This window comes from Canis aureus, chromosome 2 (genome assembly GCF_053574225.1).
Source record: "Canis aureus isolate CA01 chromosome 2, VMU_Caureus_v.1.0, whole genome shotgun sequence".
Lineage (NCBI taxonomy): Eukaryota > Metazoa > Chordata > Mammalia > Carnivora > Canidae > Canis > Canis aureus.
Window position 1 is genome coordinate 14,350,509 of NC_135612.1, and position 20,437 is coordinate 14,370,945.

Consider the following 20,437-nt stretch of genomic DNA (forward strand, 5'->3'; position numbering starts at 1 on the left):
TGTCTACAAACAGCACCTTCAATTTAAACTTTCAATTAAAGTTCTTAAAATTTGGAAAGTGGAGCTCAAATAGCTATGAGATTACAAAAGTCCTGAATATCCGTTAGAAAAGCCACAGGATGGAAAAAAAACAAAACAAAACAAAACAAAGAGCCAGGCCATGAAGAAGGCTTCAGAAGTCCCTGCTGGCCTAGGAACAGATACATGTAGTGTCCAATATCGCAGTGAGAACAATCTGCTTCCAAAAGGCAGAGGGTTTATGGGGGGGAGGGGAGCAGGGAAGGGGTAGTGGAGGCAGAGGCTCTCCCCCTCCCCACTTCAGTTTCAGGTAGGGCTTTATTTTTTTAAAGATTTTTATTTATTTATTCATGAGAGACACACAGAGAGAGGTAGAGACACAGGCTGAGGGAGAAGCAGGCTCCGTGTGGGGAACCTAATGTGGGATTTGATCCCAGGACCCCAAGATCATGACCTGAGCTGAAAGTAGATGCTTAACCGCTGAGCCACCCAGGTGTCCCTCAGGTAGGGCTTTAATTCAACCCAAGGACATCTCTCAACTGGGAGAGTTACTTCGGCCCTCAACAGTGCCTCAAATCTGCTATGGCTTTGCAGCGCAGCAGCAAGAATGTTTAATATATAATAGATAAACATTTCATCCGAAAAAAAAATAAAATAAAGATTCTTGTAACCCCCCCCCAACATCAATTCCTATTCTAAAGTTAACCCATGACTTGTGCTGTTAATACTTGACTAATACTTAAGTGGAAACCTAGATCCAAAAGACTGAAACTGAACCTTCACCCTAAAATGAAAACGAAATCAAATGAGTAACTTGAGGTTTATGGCATATAGTTTAGGTCAACACACACATGAGGAGAAAGGGAAAGAGCAAAGCTGGGTGACAGAACACATTCAGTCGGGGTCAATGTTTATACAAAGAGTGTAGTGGAATATCAAGAAAAGCTCCATACGGACTCGCGTGTGCGCGTCTGGAGGCGCCACATCCCTCCATGGCACATCCAAGAATGGGGAGCTCAGGGAGGAAGCCATTCCTGTCATTCCAGTTTCAGAAGCTCCACGTCAAAGACGAGAGTGGCATTTGGTGGGATGATGCCTGGGTGCCCAGTAGCACCATAGGCGTAGTCTGGGGAGATAGTTTGGCTCTCTGACCCACACTCATCTGGGCAACCCCTTCTTCCCAGCCTCAGATCACCTCCTGCTTGCCTAGCATAAACTTAAAGGGCTTGTTTCTGTCCCGGGAGGAATCAAATTTCTTTCCATCTTCAAGCATCCCCGTGTAGTGCACCACGCAGGTCTGACCGCGCTTCGGGAAGGGGCGTCTGTCTTTGGGGGAGATGATCTCCACCTGCATTCCCATGGCGGCGGCGGCGGCGGGCGGCGGCGGGCGGCGGCGGGCGGTGGCGGGCGGTGGCGGGCGGCGTGGACCGACGGCGGACCTGGCGGCTCAGCCCGGGTTCTGCCTCGGCGCCTCGCCTCGCCTGCCTGTAATTCTATTTTTTGTGAATGGGAGACTTAGGATTCTAAAGCTCCTCTGTATGGTGCTGGGGGGAATGTACCTGTCCAGAGAAAGAGATTGAATGTGCAGAAGAGAGAGGGAAATGGTAGGAGTGAAGTCCTGGAGAAGATGAGAGAGGATGGGATCCTGAGCTTGAGAGGGAGATCTTTGATACTTTTTCCATCTTAGCAGAGGGGATGATAGATGTAAATCTATGTACTGTCAGATTTGTAGATTTGAGGGTAGGAAGAGATGAATGTCCCTCTCTGATATCTTCTATTTTCTTAGTGAAGTATAAGCTGAGAGTGGAAGAAGGCTTGTATAAGAGGTTTGAGATGAAAGAAGGTATGGGGTAGTTGTTATTTATTGGGAAAACAAACTTACTAGTAAGGATTGAAAGGATTGTCAAGCCCTAATGAATGTCCATTTGAAGTTCCATGTTATTGAAGTGTAATCACTGAACTGAGTTACATTGTTTCCCCCTCCATGTTCAGCTTCTCAAGCTTAGAAATGAGTGTGCTGGGGTTCAAGTATGGATGTTGAGAAAGATGATGGGGAAGATAGTCCAAGGAATTGAGGATGTTTGCAAGGGAGAGATGACAACTGTTGGGTCAGTGGACACTAAGTTGGGAAAAGAGGGATGAGAATTGAGAAGTGAGGTGATAATGGAATAAGAAGGGTCAACTAATTGGACATATTAGAGGTTAAAGAATTGTCAGCTTTGGTGGTTACCTCATTGTTAATTTTTGTGCTATAGGTTGATGACAGATTGCTAGAAGAATCATGTGGATGCATAGAAAGAAATATAATAATCTGACTGTCTCAACTGATGGAAATATTCTTATTTTCCCTAGAATATGTAAAATCTTAAGAGCTAATTTCATTTTAGCTCCTAGTTTTGTTTTCTGTCACTAGCACATCTTTGTTTTCTGTTTCAAACTCTTACCTTAGCAAATAGCTGAAAGCTATTTCTGAAAGCCGTAGCTCTACATATAATTTTTATTCTCGTTGACAGGTGGTATTTAAAAATTCTTTGCCACTGTTTATTTCAAGCATATTTGGTATAGTCACATTGGGGTCAGTGTACTTTCCTACCTTATTATTTCGCTGAAAAATCTCTCAAATAGTGGGAAATGTTATCATAGTGAAGGAAAATGTGAGAGTTGGTTAGGGTGAAACGATATGGAAATCAGTTTTATGACTTGACCAGTGGCAGTGTGGAGTGGAGGCAGGCAGGATGAATGGTCTTAAAAAATGAATGAATAGTCTTAAAAAAAAAAAAAAGTCTTAGTCTTCTTTTTATACATCATATTTTCAAGGCAGGCAGGATGAATGGTCTTAAAAAATGAATGAATAGTCTTAAAAAAAAAAAAAAGTCTTAGTCTTCTTTTTATACATCATATTTTCAAGGAGCACGGGGAGGCATTTGATGGAGGCATCAAGATTACCTGGGCAGCTTTTAAAAATATGTTGCATATTTTAGACTCCTTACAATTACTGAGCCGGTCCCAACTCCTTCTCTCCTTGAAAAAAACTGAAGACCAGAGAGGTTAAGTGGCGTTCTTAAGATTGCCCAAGTAGTGGCAGACCCAGTTTTCCTGACATTCAAGTAGGCAATCTTTTAGTTATTGTTCATCCATTAGCTTCTAAAATTTAATGATCTGCTCTTTTAATTTTTCTTAATCAGACCGTGTTAAAACAAGAGAAAAATAACTATAATGCCTGGGTTTTTATTGGTGTTGCTGCAGCCGAGTTAGAACAACCTGATCAGGCCCAGGGTGCCTATAAGAAAGCTGCTGAACTAGAGCCAGACCAATTACTGGCTTGGCAGGTATGTAGAATTTTTTTTGCTATGTTATGGTAAAGAATTTTTCATCCCATTTTTAAAAATATAGGTAACAGCTTTAAAAAAACATTTAAACCGTTATTTATCCCACAGAAGAAAAAAATTTTAAATCTATTGGTCTTCTAAACCTGAACATTAATTTAAAACAAAAAGGATGCTAAAGATGCTATTTAACATTATTTTGACAGCCAACCCAATGGATTATTTCCAAAGGTGAGGATTGGAATTGAAATATGATTATATAAATCTCTAATTTAATTATGTGTACATATGAAAGATATATCAAGAATATTATTTATGCTTGTTTCAGGAAAAGAAATGTATATTAATATGTTTTCTAAAAGTTAAATATAAAAAATTTGCAATTCTGTATATTTGAGTACAAGTAAAATTCTTTTTTCTTATTTAATGCTCTTCATGTTTTTTGTTGGTTCTCCAGTGTTTTCATATTTAATAAGATTGTTTAATATCTCAGTCATACTTTAGAAACTGATTAACAGGTATTAGGCTGGGGAGAACATGAACCTGTTTATCTCACATTTAAGTGAACAGGGACATGAGTGGGGGTATCTGGTCACACACTTAGATGCCTGCTTTTTTTATGTATTGATTGATTGAAGATACCTGATCTTTGTTTGAAGCAATGATGACAGTTTCCACAAATTACTTTTTTTTTTTTCTTGACTATATAAAAGTAGTGTCATATAGTAATGTCTTAAGAGTTAAGATTATGTGATCATTACAAAATATTTTTTGTTGTGAAACACTTCAAATATATTTTCAAAGCTTTTTAAAAAGATTTATTTATCTGAGACAGAGAGTACAGGTATGCATGCACAAGCAGAGGAGGGACTTGGGGAAAAGAGAGAATCCTCAAGCTGACTCCCTGCTGAGCACGGAGCCTGACACAGTGCCCAATCCCAATGCCCTGAGCTAAAATCAAAAGTCGGACACTTAAGTGACTGAGCCACCTAGATGCCCCATTTCAAATATATTTTCAGAAATAAAGAGAATAGTATAATGAGCTCCTCTGGCTGTTACCTACCTTCCATAAAAATCCACACGTGGCCAGCGTTTTTTCATCTATACTGTCATCTACTTTCTCCCACCCCTAATTACTTGGAGGTGAATCCCATATTATTTTATTTGTAAATTATAATTTTCTTTATCATAAATAATCTTTATAGATCGTCACTGTATTTAGCAAAATGAATGTGAGAGCATTAGACGTTTTGAAAGAATAATCTCTACTGTTTCCTATTTTAGGGGTTAGCAAGCTTGTATGAGAAATGTAATCACATAAATGCTAAGGATGACTTACCTGGTGTTTACCAGAAGCTCTTGGATCTTTATGAAAGGTAATCATTTTGGGGGGAAGGGCAAGTGTCTTTAAGCTTTAATTAGAATAAACTGATTAAAACTTGCATAGAAGTACTCCAGACATTTACTGGGAATTGAGAAGCATTTTTATACTGTTGTTATAGAATCTTTGTGATTGAAACAGAATCAAAACACTATTAGATGATTGACTAATTTGGGAACTTTGATATAATTTTCAGTTAAGATAATGGAAGATATTATTTCTTAAAGCTTTTCTTTTTTAATGAGAGGCTCGTTTTATAAAATTTTCCTGTGGTATGAAAGAGGATATGTTCTAATTTAAAGTAGTACCTGACAGTAGTATTATTGGGATATTTTAATTTTAGTATCTTAAGCCCTTGGTTGTTTTCATTAATCAGATTCAAAATCCTTTTTTTTTTTTTTTTTTTTTTTGTTAATTTTTTATTCTAAGTGTTGACAAACAGAAGTGGTGCGATGTCTGTAAGAAACTTGTGGACCTATATTACCAAGAAAAGAAACACGTAGAGGTTGGTTAATGATTTGGTGGGTTAGTAGACTTCTTTTAATAAAACCATTATTAGAAAAAAACTTTCAGCTTTAGGAAAAATTTAAAAAACTAATATGTAGTATGATATTAAAAGAATCTAGAGAGATATTATAAATTATACTGTTTTGAAACTAAATTAAAATTCGAGTTTTAGTTATTCTAATTTCCAAACCTTTTGAAACTGGGCAGGGATAAATAAAGAAGTAAAAGCATCATCTGTAGAACTTAGTGGCACATTTGTGCTGCATCTGTAGCTGATGCTGTAAGTTATGAGGATTGGGGCATATAGTCATTATTCCTGTTTCCACTCTGATATCTTTGTTGTACTTCTAATATTAGAGGTGTGTGGATTTGCCCAGTCACTTCATTTCCTGTGGAGTTCATAACAGAAGTTTTATGCTGTTGCTATTTTTTATGTATTAACAGATGGAAAATATTTTATTTGTAGATTCTATTTTTTTTAATTGGCATTTTTGATATTTAAAATAAAAAAAATCATTAAGATCTTCTTCTTGATAGGTGGCCCGAACATGGCACAAATTGATAAAGACACGGCAGGAGGAAGGTGCAGACAACCAAGAGCTTCAGCAGCTATGGAGGAAATTGACTCAGTTGCTGGCTGAGAGTACTGAGGATCAGAATAATGAGACCCAGCAATTGGTATTGACTTGTTTATTCCCTACAGTTTATATCATGGAATTTGATCATTTAATTGAATTTAGTAAATGGAAACATAATGGTGTAATATAGAAAAGTACTGTTATGTCAAAATTGATATTTTATAAGTGTTCAATTTTAAATTCATAGGGGTTCTTGCTGATTCAGTCAGAATTATTGGCCTATAGTCTGATACTAAATCTGGACAGAGTGGAATTGGTATTCAGAGTATCACAACTTACTTCCTTCTGTTCATAAGAATCCACTGTAAATCAATTATTTAATCACTGTGAAAAAGAAACTGAAATTGTGTTTTACAAAACTGCTGTAATTTCTAAAAAGTTATACTTACTTTCCTTATGAAGTAAGAGTACTAAATTACTTTGAGGTTTAGCAACTCAAAGTATTTTGTTTAAAGTATTTACTTAGGGTACTTATATCTAGAAATATTCCATTTTAGTGTATAGATTCTTAAGTAATTAAAAATAATTTTTAAAAAGCCTAAAATAATCAATTGATTTTGAACTGTAACTGAAAAATATCTCCATTCTACTTTTATATTTGTAAGTTTAAAAGTAAACTTAATTTCTTATTATATAGTAAATGGCCTTTCAGTGTATACTTTTAAAATTGAATGGACTTTTTAAATGTAAGCAATTATAGACTGTATATAGGATGGGAAGTTCATTTCTTCATATGTTCATTCATTCACTCAATTCCTTTTTTCAGAAAATATTTATTTTATAGAATCTCCTATATATGTCAAGCAGTGTCCTAAATGCTGGAGATAAAAGTAGAAGAATATGATTTGCATTTGTTTGTGTGTTGGTTTATCTGTGTATAGATTTAGTTGTGAGAAAAAAATTGAGCAGTGGCAAAATTAGGTGATTTGCAAACTTCTCTTAAGTCATATCTTCATATTATGAGTTCATTATTTTCCTTGAAAAAGTATGGGTTACTAGAATATCAAACATATACCAAATACCAAAATAAGTCAAATCTCAAAAAAATTATGTGTACTATCTCCTTCATGAAAGAGAACTAATTATGCTTGTCATTTTAAGAATTTATTTTTAACTGTTAAAAATAGGATAAGAGGATATTGGGGGTGGGATTATTTTCATCTTGAATTCTAATGATAATTTTGCTTTCTTTGTGTTCAGAAAAAAATATCACCTGTTTTCTAGATGGGTTAATTTCATTACTATTTTTTGAAACCTCTTATGATAAACCGCATTTTAGACTTCCTTTTTTGCAAAATCTGGCTTTATCAGAGGAGTTAAATTTTCCTTATTTATGTAGACTTTCTACCATATTTCACATAGAAATTTGGAGATAGTGAACTGTATTATGAGTTTTCATTTTAAAGTCATGGAGCCCCTGGATGACCCAGGAATTTAAATGTAGGGCTTTAGAATCCCAGCTAAGGTCTTGACATCAGGATCATGAGTTCAAGTCCCATTGGGTGTTCCAGCCAACTTTAAAAAATAAAAATAAAAAAAATAATGTCATGGAAATTTGTTTTAAAAAAAGGTAGAATTTAAGCAACTAAATAAATGGTATCCTTTAAAGTGCTTGGACTGGGTTCTAGTATTGCTGTTCTTGTTCAAAACATAATTAGGAAGCTTCTTTTGGAATTTTCTTCAATGTCATTTAGTAATACTGGATAAGAAGTGATTTTATTATACTTTAGTCATATTTCTGGTTTTCTTTTGATAAAAGTATAACTTAACAAATTTATTTTTTTAAGATTGAAGATTTGCTACCATTGAAAATGTTCCAAAGAACATGCTGGTGATTTCAATAGAGGTGTTTTAAAAATGATCTGAGGAGTAGTAGTCACACTGATATATAAATAAGACTATATCTCTCCAGTTGACTTACAAAAATATTTTCTTAACTTCATGATGCTAATTTATAGTTATTTCTCATTAGTTCAGTTCAGTCTCCTAGCCAGTTGGAGTTAGATTATTCCAAAACTTGCATAGACATTTTCTTCCTCATTGAAATTGTCAGGGCCAGATAATATATAGTATAGTAAAATATGAAACAATAAAATAAATACATTTGTAGTTACTTAGTTGAGGTGGTATATTCTAAGTCTTATACGTTCAACTATTTATTACATTTGTCATTTTCAGTATGCTACAGATGAGATCTTTTTTTTTTGTTTCAGCTTTTAACGGCTTTTGAGAATGCACTGGACTTATCAGATAAGATTCCTAGTGAAGATCACCAAGTACTTTATAGACATTTTATTCACTGTTTATCCAAAGTAAGTTGATTTAAAAAATCTCTAATGTGACTTTTATATTCTAATTAGGAAAGTGTTCACAAGTATATTTTACTTAGTTTATTTTACTTTTATATTTTCAAGTTTCCTCATGAGACTGCTAGGTTGAAGAAGGCCTGTGAAGGAATGATAAACATCTATCCCACTGTACAATATCCATTAGAAGTGCTTTGTTTGCATTTAATTGAATCAGGTAATTTCTTCCGTATTATATTGTGTGTTTTAGAAATGTATGAACATATGGGAGTGATGTTGCTATCAATCAAAAATTATTTCAGAGCTTACCTTGTGTAAGGTATTGTTTGAATATTTCTGGATGTAAAAGGAAGTGTAGTGTATTATCTTTGTGCATGTGAAGAGACCAACACATGTAGGAAAGTATAGTGATACAGAGGAGTTAGGAATTATTGAATTCAATGAAGTCTTTTGGAAGGTGGGAATTGAAGAGAGTCTTAAATTTTCCATAGAAATTAGATAAATGGGAGGAAGTGAAAGGTACTCTAGATGGCATGAACAGATATCGGGGCTGGGTTGCAATTTTTAGGAACAGTAAAATAGTTTTATTTGTTCTAGTGGAAAGAATAAGATAGATTTTAATTGAGTAGGTTGGACTATATTGCATAGGGCTATGAATGTTGTATGTTCTCAGCGTTGATGTCATGGTCAGCGTGTCACAAGTGCATGGTTACAGATGCTATAATACTGTAAAGTAATGAAGTTTGTGATGATCTCCTTTTTTAATGAAATAGAGGAGATTCAAGTTAAAGAGTATTTCTTAGCTTATGCCTCGTGCTCTTCTTTGTGTCCTTTCTTGTGGGGGAGGAGAGAGAACTAATGACACCCAGCTTGCTGGGAGTTGCTAGAACGTGTGCCTGCGGATGTCTTGTGCCCAGGGCTGGTGTTGAGTCAGTTTACAGCAGGTTGACCCAATTGGTTTTCACACCAGCCTCTGTCCTTTTTTTGTCAGTATCTGTGCTGAATAGATTTTTGCATAATTTGACCGTCACTCCTATCCATGCGTGTATTCAGCTGATGAACACAGTTTACAGAAATGAGTCACTGAAATAGAAATAACAGTGCCAGCACCAATGTGTTAGGGATTATAAAGTTTGCAGAGCTTTACCATTTTAGTTGTTTTCATTTTGTTGCTAATTGAGTATGCACATGGGAATGCTTTGTATGTGAAGTACCATCACAGGTTTCATAATAGAAAAATTATTGAAAACTTATGCTAGAGGTAACTGAGGGAAAATGCCTATTGGGAAAGTATTGCCATCTGTATTGGCCCTCCTCACTTTAACTTTCTCTTCCTTCTACTACTTTCCTACCCTCTGGTGTCTGAATTAAAATTCAGAACTGTTACCTTAAATATTGAATTTTTTGTTCTCTCTCCTTCCCCCCAAGTAAGAAGTAACTAGATCCCCTGTACTTTAACTGAGTCAGAGATTGACTTGCAAGAGCACTTTTTACTAATGTGAGAGAAGAAATACTAAATGTTGTAGTGAATCAGTTTGTGAAGTATAAAGTCAAATTAATATGGTATGCAAGATAGATTATATAGAAAATAGACTAAGATCGAGTAGACTAAATGATCTTGGGAATGAATGAACTGGGACTTTGATAGTGGCAATAGAAAGTGAAAGTAAGAGAAGAATTGGAAAAAAAAAAAAAACCCAAGAGATTTGTTCAGAGATAAAGGGAAGGAGAAAATAATTTTAATTTTACCTTTCTTGAAAAGTTGGCCTATTGTGGAATGATCGTCCCTAAGAAAGTTGAGTTGTGGAGAGGAGAGGTTAGAGGACATTCAAAGGGAAATGCCCATCTGGCTTGCACATGAGAGATCAGTACTAAAGGTAGACATAAGGTTTGGAAATCCCTTGCATGTAGGTCAGTGAAATGGAGTGGATGACTTTAGAGGGTGACTAAAGAACAAAAAGCTGAAAACTGTGTCTAGGGTGTGCTGGCTAGCTTGAAGGGAAAGGGAGGGAAGGAGAAAATTAGAAAACAAAGAAGCAGAAAGATCTGATGGGAAGGTTGTGGATGTGAAGCAATACAGAGGAGACAAAGAAAACATTTCAGAAAGGAGAACTGTATTGACAAATTGGGCAACAAACTTTATGATTAGGAAGTTTTTATTTAGGGTTATCTTTTCTAACCAAAGTGATTGAATCGGAACTTAGATTTTAATGACAGGAAAAGAATAGGAAGAAGTGGTTAGTAGGTATTAAAAGAAGTAACCCGGGGATTTGGCTGACTGCATTCAAGGGAGAGCAGGAGGAAGCATGCAGAGGTATTGGTAGTTTAGAGGAGTAGAAGCTTTGCATTGGTGTTGCCTGGGAGGAGAGATTCAAGAAGAGAGGGCTAGTTAATATTATGACCTTTGCATTGAGGTCAAGGAGGATGAGACATAGTAAGAGACTTTAAGTATGAGGAGCATGCTTGTGAATTTTTGTGAGTTTTTGTTGTTGTTGTTTTTTTGTTTGTTTGTTTTCCGACAGGGAACAGTTCCAAAATTCACCTAGTTTCTTCAAATTTTAGCATGAGACCCAAACACTCCCAAGATAAATGGGCTGATTTTCATAATTGGTCTCTGGTATCTATTCCTCCCCCTTTTCTGCTATTCCAAGTGCTATTGAGAAACTAAAGACTGGTGTTTACCCTTTTTTTCTCTATTTTCTTTCAGCTATTAATGGTTTGTACTGTTCTGTCATTCTTTACATGGTCACATGCCAAATGACACAAGAGGATACTTGAAATTTCTTTTTGAGGATTGGTTGAATGCTTTCTCAATAAACATACATATGCCTATAACATGTATTTGTTGAATAAGCGTGCCTCCTATGTTAAAAAAAAAAACTACAAAACTATAGGAGAAATTAAATCAACAAAGTCTGTAGAATTTTGCACATGAATTCCATATTTGACAAAGTGTTCTAATAAAGAGATATATAGCAAATGGGTTACACTGAAGGATTAGAGAGTGTCTTGGTATATATGAAAAAAATCATTCTTGGAGATGGTATTTTGCAGAATTGAAAGATAGAAAGGTTTATATCCTGGCAAAGGGGAGTAGATAGGTGAATATTTATACATGTGGTACACTAAGGGAGAGTTTTTTTTCTCTGTAGAATCATTGGTTGTAAGAATCTGTGGGGTGGAAGTGTTCAAACTTAGGTACTTTCTAAGGTAAAGCATTATTCTGGGGATAGAAATTTAACAGTTAATGCCAGACAGTAGGAAGCTGTACTTAATGGTTTCTTGTTTTCTTTTCGTTGCTCCTCTACACCAAACTTTCTGTGTATGAAGAACTTGTGAAACTCTGTAAGGTGTTTAAAGGCTGATCTATCCGCCCACAGTGTGCTTTAGTATATGCAGGATTTGCTACTTCACAGCAGTTAATCACTGAGTTCTCTTCCACTGGGGACAGATGTATTTCATTCTCTTTTGTCCTCCATTGCATGTTGAGACTTGAGATTCATTTTCAAAATGACTCGTTTATAAAGCTTCACATAATAAGTAGTGAATAGCTTTCACAGTTGTCAGCTGATGAAATGTTATTTCATGTTAAATGACCTTTTCAATTTATTTTATTTTGCTTTATAGTTGAAATGGGGGAGGATAAGAAAGCTTGGTTCTTCAAATACAAATATGAGAGAACTTAAGATTTTGTGCTGTGGAAATATTAGAAAATCCAGCTGAAAATAAAGAAATGAGTATATGCTGTTTTTTTTTTTTTTTTTTTCCCAAGCTAGGTTTATTTAAAAGAATAATTCTATAGTGGTGGTCAGTTTCTTTGTGATCTCAACAATTAATTATTTTTAAAAATCACCCTTTTTTTTTTTTTAAGATTTTTTATTTATTCATGAGAGACAGAAAGAGGCAGAGACATAGGCAGAGCCTGATGTGTGGAGCCTGATGCAGGACTTGATCCCAGGACCTCCGGATCATGATGTGAGCCAAAGGCAGACACTCAACCACTAAGCAATTTAGGTGTCCCAAAAATCACCTTTTTTTTGTGTGTGTGGTAAACTTTAGGAAACAATTCTCACAGGTATTACTTGTCATCTACCTTGAATCTCTTCAGAACACCTTTTATTCTTGGGGATTTAGCATTCATCAGCCCCAAATCTAGCTTACCTTATTGACAAAATAATATTGTCAAACTTGTTTTAAAATTATTAAGTCTGGAATCTTAGAATCTTTTAGATATTAAAAAGAGCAGATAAGTTAAATGATTTTCTATTCAAAAAGAAATCATGTGTATTTCCTCTCTGTTTCTATCCTCTACATATTATTTAACTAGTATTCTCAGTAAGAGTTAGTATGGAGAAGAGGATTGAGAATTAAAGCTTTACTATTCCTTGTCTCTACAAAGGATCAGTGATGATGTTGTTACTACTATTGATAATTTTTTGGAACGCTAGAGAAAATTCCTCTAAGTGTTACTTGGTCTTTGTCATACATAGAGTATGTTTCCCAAGGATTAAGACTTTGTCTCCTCAAATCTCTTTTGGTTTCTGTAATTGTGCTTCCAGATGTTAAGGAAAATTTATCTTGTTTTAGAAGTTCTTTGTGTTCTTCTAAGCCTTTTGGAAACTATTTTCATCTACCTACCCACATTTTGTTTACCTATGTAAGTTTTTGGGTACCATGCATATGGTTGATCATTGGAATGATGCATGATTGACTTTTATTTCTATCACATGTGTGTTTTCTATTATAAGGGTAGTTTATGTAGCCAAGTTAAGTCTCATGAATTATGTTTCTATGGAGTAAGATAGTTTTGACTCAGGTGACTAGAAATTAAAGGTAAAATTTTAATAGCAGTTTCATTTTCTTTTTTAGAATGGTGAAGATTTTACATTTTTCATAGTAATTCTCAGTCATTACTTATTAACAGACTAAGCCTTTTGGTATGTCAGTTCATAATTGTATTCTTTTAAGGATCATTGCAGTATTTAATGAATGTCTGCTGTGTATAAAATACCATGCTAATCCCTACCCTCCAGAAGTTACTGTTTAGCTACAGAGGTAGCAAATGAAGGGTATATATTATAAGACTAGTAATAAGGATGGTATATGGTGTTGGTAAATACTATGGGGCTTTGGTTCTTAAAGTATGATCTTTGAATCTGTGGCATCAGTATCTTCTGAGAACTTGTTACAAGTGCCAACTTTCATGTCTAACACTGAAATTAGAAACTTTGAGAATGGGGCTCACCATTCTCCAGGTAATTCTGATGTTTAGTTTAGACAATACCACTGGTTGAAAAGGGGAGGAAAAAAACCCCATTAGTTTGCTTGGGAGGAATAGGGTGTTTGGAATTAGGCATTTCTGCTTTTGGAAATTACATTTGTGGAGGCCAAAGTGAAAACATTTTGACAGAGGAAATTCATGTCTAGAAGTATAATAGTGGGCTCAGGTCTTTTTTATTGGCTAATTAAAAAAAGTAGCATTTCTTTCACTTTGTTTTCCTATCTCACCAAATAGTATTGAAGTTTTAATTCTTTAGTCATTAAGAATTCTTTGGATTTTTGGTACTAACTTGAACTTCTGAATCAATTTATAATATCATGGATTATGCATTAGCGTGTATCTAGTTTTGAAAAATTTGAAATATATAACCTAAATGGTAACATGCAAGAAATTTATCTTTGATATCTGTGACTGAAAGAGTGGCTCCACATGTGGCCTGGGGATACATGTTTTATATAGACAATAAAGTATCAAGTGGCTTTTTCAGACAAATTTTTATTTGTTCCCCATATTTATTGCTTCAAGTTCTAGTTTGTCTCAATTAGTTTTTAAGAATTTTTCTGTGTGATTAAGCAATTTATTAAAGTGCTGAGTACTCTTCAGTCTATTCTCAAAGCAGAAATCATATTTTCAACTTGTTTTTATGCTTTTCTGGGAATTGAAATCCTGAGATTGAGGTTGGAGAAAATGGAAATGTAACAAAGTAAATAGTGTTTTCTAAGCTAAATTATTTTACCAAAATACATTTGAAACAAATATAGGCATTGGATGATTATTACATAGGCTTAGCTGTTAGCTTATAAAGGAAAAGAAAGTTTTTGAAAGAATGCAGAAATGTACTACCAAACTTAGAAACTTAAGAAAAATGTGACTAAGTTTTTGCACAGTATCTTGACACATAGCCCGTCTGAAAGAATCCACTAGATTAGCACATGGTTGCCCAGGGAGAGAGACTGGCGAAATTACTGCCAAATAGGAAAAGAAGAGCTGGCAAGCAGGAAGCTGTGTGTCTTAGAGTAGTGGCGAGTAGCCGTAGGTTTCTTATTTGAAACCCTTGAATATGACTTCAGGTTCAGTTTGCCTATGGGTGCAGTGTATAGAGTGATTTCTACTTCTGATATTTTAGAAGATGAAAAAACATAATTTTTAATTTATTTTTTTAAAAAGCATAACTTGAAAAATATATGTTAATTTTTTTTTATTATTTGTTGGTCTATTTAAGTTTTGAATTCCTGGAATCAGGATATGGTGGGAGATGCGTAAGACAGCATTTGGGATTTAAGTATTTATACTTTGGCAATTGGAAATTTGGAGTATGTATGCTAGTAACTTTCTTTCAATTCTAGGCAGTCTTACTGATGAAGGACAGCAGTATTGTTGCAGATTAGTAGAAATGGATTCCAAAAGTGGCCCAGGCTTCATTGGTTTAGGCATTAAAGCATTACAAGACAAGAAGTATGAAGATGCTGTTAAAAACCTAACAGAAGGTAAGTATACAGTGTAGAGCATGTAACATGAGGTATATAGTTGTAACCACACTCAAGGGTATCACTGCTTGGGGTGCGTTAAATAAAACACAACCCAAGGAAGGGTTGAAAGCAACACTGGTCACAGGTAAGAAGATGGGGAAATAGCCCTCAAGGCAGTGTCTCCCTGTGGGATTAGGACAGGAAGTTTTTATTTGATGTATCCTAATATAGGCAGGGTTAGATAGCTGGTTTATACATTAAGAAATATAATATATAGATATTCTCTTCCCCTGCTTAAGACCTTCCACAGGTTTCCAGCTGCCCTTAGGATAACATGCAAACTCCTTCACAAGGTTTGCAACTCTCTCGAGTCTGATTTCTTGCCTTTTTTTGCTCCTATACTTCTTTTTCAAATATAATGAATTCATATGCTGTTAATTAAGAACTTTGGTTGAGCTCCTCATGCTTAATTAGCATGTCAGCATGCTAGTGCGTACATTGTATGTTCCAAAAATGGCCAAAAACCCCATCCATAGGAAAAAATCTTAGTGTTGTAATGAGTTAAAGGTAATTTCAGGATCATTCAGGTGGGCTTTGGTGCAGGCTCTCAGCATCAAAGCTGCTCAAACTGGCCCATGCAAGAGGCTATCAGGTGAAATACCTAGCAAGCCCCTGGGTAGTAGGGACTGCTGTTCTGTTAAACAAAACACCTCTTTCCCTGTTTTTGTCCCTTTTCCTCCTCCTTTCTGCTGATGCCTTTCAGCCCTCTGATCTGAGTAATTTCCTCTTATATCCTATATAACGTAGTCAGTAGGCAGATATCTTTGGGCCTTTCTTTGAGGAATATATATTGAAGATAGAAGTGAGAAAAATACTCTGGAGTCTCCTTAGGTCTGAATACAACTCTCCCCCTCACTAATTTCAAGACTGAGAAAGTTAATTAAAATCTCTGTATTTTTTTTTTTAAGATTTATTTATTTATTCATGAGAGAGACACAGAGAGGCAGAGACACAGGCAGAGGGAAGCAGGCTCCCTGCAGGGAGCCCGATGCGGGGACTCGATCCCAGGATCCTGGGTTCTCGACCTGAGCTGAAGGCAGATGCTCACCCAGGCGTCCCTGTCTCAGTGTTTTCATTTGTAAAATAAGGATAATTTTATATATGTGTGTGTATTATACTAATATAAATAAATACATATTATATATACATATATACACACATACATTGTTTTTCCCTCGTCCTTAGGAATCTTTAACTTAATTTGTCAGGTATAATGTTTCTGGATGAACTTACGTTCAAATAGAAATGTGAATAGCAAATACAAGCTTAGAGTGGGAGGAGCATTTCCATCCAAGAGCTGAAATAGCCTGAGACCAAGATCACAACTGAAATTCAGGGTAGTTCAGCAAGATGTGAGAATGATGGATGGGATTAGGAAGAGTCAAGAAAGGAGACTGGAGAGGGGCCTTGCACACTTTGGGAAGGAGATTGCATGTTATCCTAAGGGCAACCGGGAAGGAGATTGCATGTTATCCTAAGGGCAGCTGGGTCTTAAGCAGGGGGAATTTCATAATTCTGTTAGTATTTGTGGGGATATTCTGGCTACAGTGTAGAGAATGAATTGGAGTGGATGACAAGCACTTGCTGTGATCTGGGATAAAGATGGTGGAGATAAGGGTGGTAGACAAATGGATTGGGGCATGGAATCAGGGTTGCGAATGATTATATATGAAAGGTTCGGGAGAGGAGGGGCCAGACTTGGGGAGTAGATGGTGGTGCCATTCGTCTCTGTAGATGTAGAAAGCTTGGATTTTGTGATTGCTTTTATCTTTTTAGGTTTAAAGGAAAGCCCTCTTTGCACAACTGGATGGTATCATCTGGCAGAAGCCCAAATTAAAATGCATAGACCTAAGGAAGCTGTTCTTTCATGCAATCAAGGTATTGGCATCTATAAGGGTGGCCAACCCTGTTTCTTTTCATATTAAAAGAGAAAGATAGTGGTGTAACAAAACTTACATGCTTTATTTTGTATTTTAAATTACTAATTTAAATTTCATTGATGTGGGGGGAGTCCCTTAGGCACTGGAAGGCGGCGGTGGTGGTGGTGGTGGTGTTCGGGGGGTTTCTGCACCATGAGCTCTATTGGTACCGGGTATGACCTGTCAGCCTCTACATTCTCTCCTGATGGGAGAGTTTTTTAAGTTGAATATGCTATGAAGGCTGTGGAAAACAGTAGTACAGCTATTGGAATCAGATGTAAAGATGGTGTTGTCTTTGGGGTAGGAAAGTTAGTCTTTTCTAAACTTTATGAAGAAGGTTCCACAAACGACTTTTTAATGTTGATCGGCATGTTGGAATGGCAGTAGCGGGTTTGTTGGCTGATGCTCGTTCTTTAGCAGACATTGCAAGAGAAGAAGCTTCCAACTTTATATCTAATTTTGGCTATAACATTCCATTAAAACATCTTGCAGACAAAGTGGCCATGTATGTACACGCATATACACTTTACAGTGCTGTTAGACCTTTTGGCTGCAGTTTCATGTTAGGGTCTTACAGCGTGAATGACGGTGCACAGCTCTACATGATTGACCCATCAGGAGTTTCATATGGTTATTGGGGTTGTGCTATTGGCAAAGCCAGGCAAGCTGCAAAGACAGAAATTGAAAAACTTCAGATGAAAGAAATGACCTGCTGTGATGTTAAAGAAGTTGCAAAAATAATTTACATAGTACATGATGAAGTTAAGGATAACGCTTTTGAACTAGAGCTCAGCTGCGTTGGTGAAATAACTAAAGGAAGACATGAAATTTTTCCAAAAGATGTAAGGGAAGAAGCAGAGAAATATGCTAAGGAATCTTTAAAGGAAGAAGATGAATCAGATGATGATAATATGTAACATTTACTTCAGCATCTATTTTAAATTTCTATTATAGTCCCATGTAACTTTTAGCCCTGTGGAGTCTTACCTACCCAGTGACCAGTTTTCATTAAACTTTTGTGTTCAAACAAACAAACAAATAAATAAATACATTTCATTGTGGTTAAATAATGCCAAGTGTGGATGCATATAGTATGTTTTCTTCTAAACTAACAATGAATATTTTTCAAAGATCCTTGCACTTGGATTTTGACAGTGTAGGCTTCTGTGGAGGTACTCTTCTTTAACAAGGAAGTTTCTGGTTCATCGAGGACTTTGGGAGTTTTTGATTCCCTTGATGTAAATAAGAGAAGTCTTAGGCACCTGGAGCCTATTTGAATGTGTTCAGATGGGTCAGGTGAGGGGTTAGGAAATCATATCAAGTGGGTCAGGTGAGGGGTTAGGAAATCATATCAAGTGGTTCACTACTTTTGACCTAGCTGGTTGCCTCGCCTCTGAAATAGAGGAGCAATTCACCCTGGTCCTTTTGAATTCAACTGCTTTCCCTCAATATCCCTAATTTGCTAAGTTGTTACTGATGCTTTGGCTAACCTTCGTTATGGAGCAGATACAGATAGCCATTGTATTCAGGATGTTCATGTTATATGTTATGTAAAGATAGATTTTAAATTTAGATCTGTTCTGTTTTAAATTCAGATACTCCCATAAAGAATTCAGGAAAGAATTTATATTTAGCTCTGAATTATTCTTCATGGATATTGTTTTGGCAATTTATTCATATTGTAGCTTCATTTTATTATTTATCATCCTTAATAAGAAGAAAAAAGAGAAGTAATATGATTGTCTTCATTCAGATCTCCTTAATTTTTGTCAGCTCTGAAGAATATAGATAATCTTGGTGTGTCTGGTGGCAGTCTTCATCAGAAGAATCTTTGTCTCCGTTTGAAAGCAGAGGCTTTGATTAAACTCTCAGATTATGAATCTTCAGTGGAAGCAATTTGTACTCTTGATCAGGTAGTTTTACCAGGTTTTTCTTTTCAACTTTATTTTTTCCAATCAACCAGGCATCAACCGCTCTCCCTTTACAAGTATTTATTTTGAAACAAATTTTGTGTTAGAGGTATGAATTCATCACATCTGCATTTTCTAAATCATTCACACACTTGGAAACTGCTAAAGTTATTTGCCTCATGGTTAAGTACTTACAATGTTCTTCATATGATGCAATTTATTTCTTTAGTATTGTTCTTCCTGTCTTTTTCTCTTTTTGCCCTCTTACATTATTACTACTTGGTTATTATTAATTTGGGATCCTACAGTTTTTCCTCCAGAAAAGATTTCAAAGATTATTGATAAGAACAATGAAGGACACAGTAACTTCATGGTAGACAGTATTGTTTATTTATTTTTTCAATTTAAGAAAACATAAGGAGATTGATGTTTAAGGAGGAACCCTGTCTTAATGTTTTTGGTTCAAACAACTTGAAAATCCCTTGCAAAAAACTTACTAGTAAATTATGAATTATAAGAATATGGTGCTTTTAAAGATTTTTGTCAGACAGAGGCTATTTTTTATCTAAAATTAAATTATATCACTCAGTTTATTTTGGGGTTTTGAATTTTTAAAATATCATTGTTTAGTATGTTTCAAAGGGCTTTTGCATTTCATAATATTTCATTAAAATTAGAACAGTTGCCAGCATCCTTCAAGAACTAATATCTTAATTTCTTATTTTCTACTTGCCTTCTGCCAATAATGAAAATGAATTTTGTGTGAATGCTTTGAGGAGATCTTTCTAATTTTTTTTTTTTTTTTGTGGAAAAATAAAGTTTCTTGGATAGCTAGTGAAGTCCAGGTCTGAAACAGAAAATGTATAGGATGAGCCCAGGATATCTTAGAATGCTAGAAAGCAAGGAAACTATAAAAACCTACTAGGATTGATTATCATTGGCTAAAGGGAAGTTTGAGCACCAGTAGCTATGGCAGATCAAAGATATCAAGCATGTTTAAATTCATGTATTCAAAATGATGCAAAAAAGTCAACAAAACATCCTCAATAAATTCTATGGAGGATGCCAAGGAACCATTTGGAAAGAATCAAAGTATTTGACCTGTCTTTCCTTTATGAACTGTTCCTCAGAATAATCAAATAGATAATGAGAGGAGGGAAATTTTTTTGTTGTTGAAATATTCTATCGATAAGGAAAGAAGGAATATCGAATTAGAAAATCACCATTTTGTTATCTGTAATGAATTAATAGATCTAGGCATTGAGGATCAATGGTTGCTAACATCATCAAAAGAAAGAACCATACATAACCAGGTGCATGTATGCATGAGGTATTCCTGTCAAAGCATCAAGCCTGATTCATATTAAGTGTTTAGGCCTAACTACTAATTACAGAAGATATAGGGGACCAAAGGACATGTCAGGACCATGAGACTCCATTCAGTAAAATCCGGGCTGTGAGAAATTGTAACAAGTGCCCCTTATTTTTCAACAATTTAATTGTAAGGGAGTAAAAAAGAATGGAAGGGAGCCCTATAAATTAAAGATATCTGAGGTAATCTAAGCAGGAGGGTAGTGAAATGGGTGGAGGTATGTATGAGAAAAGATTGGCTTTGAGTTAAT

General features: G+C 35.4%; 1 protein-coding gene and 2 pseudogenes across 6 annotated transcripts in view; 2 read left to right on the forward strand and 1 right to left on the reverse strand.

Moving 5' to 3' along the window:
* SKIC3 (SKI3 subunit of superkiller complex) overlaps positions 1 to 20,437 on the forward strand; it is a 78,658-nt gene that overhangs the window by 11,263 nt on the left and 46,958 nt on the right. For all 6 annotated transcript variants that reach the window (XM_077864197.1, XM_077864176.1, XM_077864216.1 and 3 more), the window contains 9 exons: positions 3,204 to 3,347; positions 4,629 to 4,720; positions 5,155 to 5,230; positions 5,770 to 5,910; positions 8,084 to 8,182; positions 8,285 to 8,393; positions 14,804 to 14,944; positions 16,763 to 16,864; positions 18,679 to 18,818. In XM_077864197.1, coding sequence (XP_077720323.1) covers positions 3,204 to 3,347; positions 4,629 to 4,720; positions 5,155 to 5,230; positions 5,770 to 5,910; positions 8,084 to 8,182; positions 8,285 to 8,393; positions 14,804 to 14,944; positions 16,763 to 16,864; positions 18,679 to 18,818 — 1,044 coding nt within the window. The remainder of the gene's footprint in view (positions 1 to 3,203; positions 3,348 to 4,628; positions 4,721 to 5,154; positions 5,231 to 5,769; positions 5,911 to 8,083; positions 8,183 to 8,284; positions 8,394 to 14,803; positions 14,945 to 16,762; positions 16,865 to 18,678; positions 18,819 to 20,437) is intronic.
* LOC144290142 (peptidyl-prolyl cis-trans isomerase FKBP1A-like) lies at positions 524 to 1,394 on the reverse strand (annotated as a pseudogene).
* LOC144290148 (proteasome subunit alpha type-3 pseudogene) lies at positions 17,033 to 17,868 on the forward strand (annotated as a pseudogene).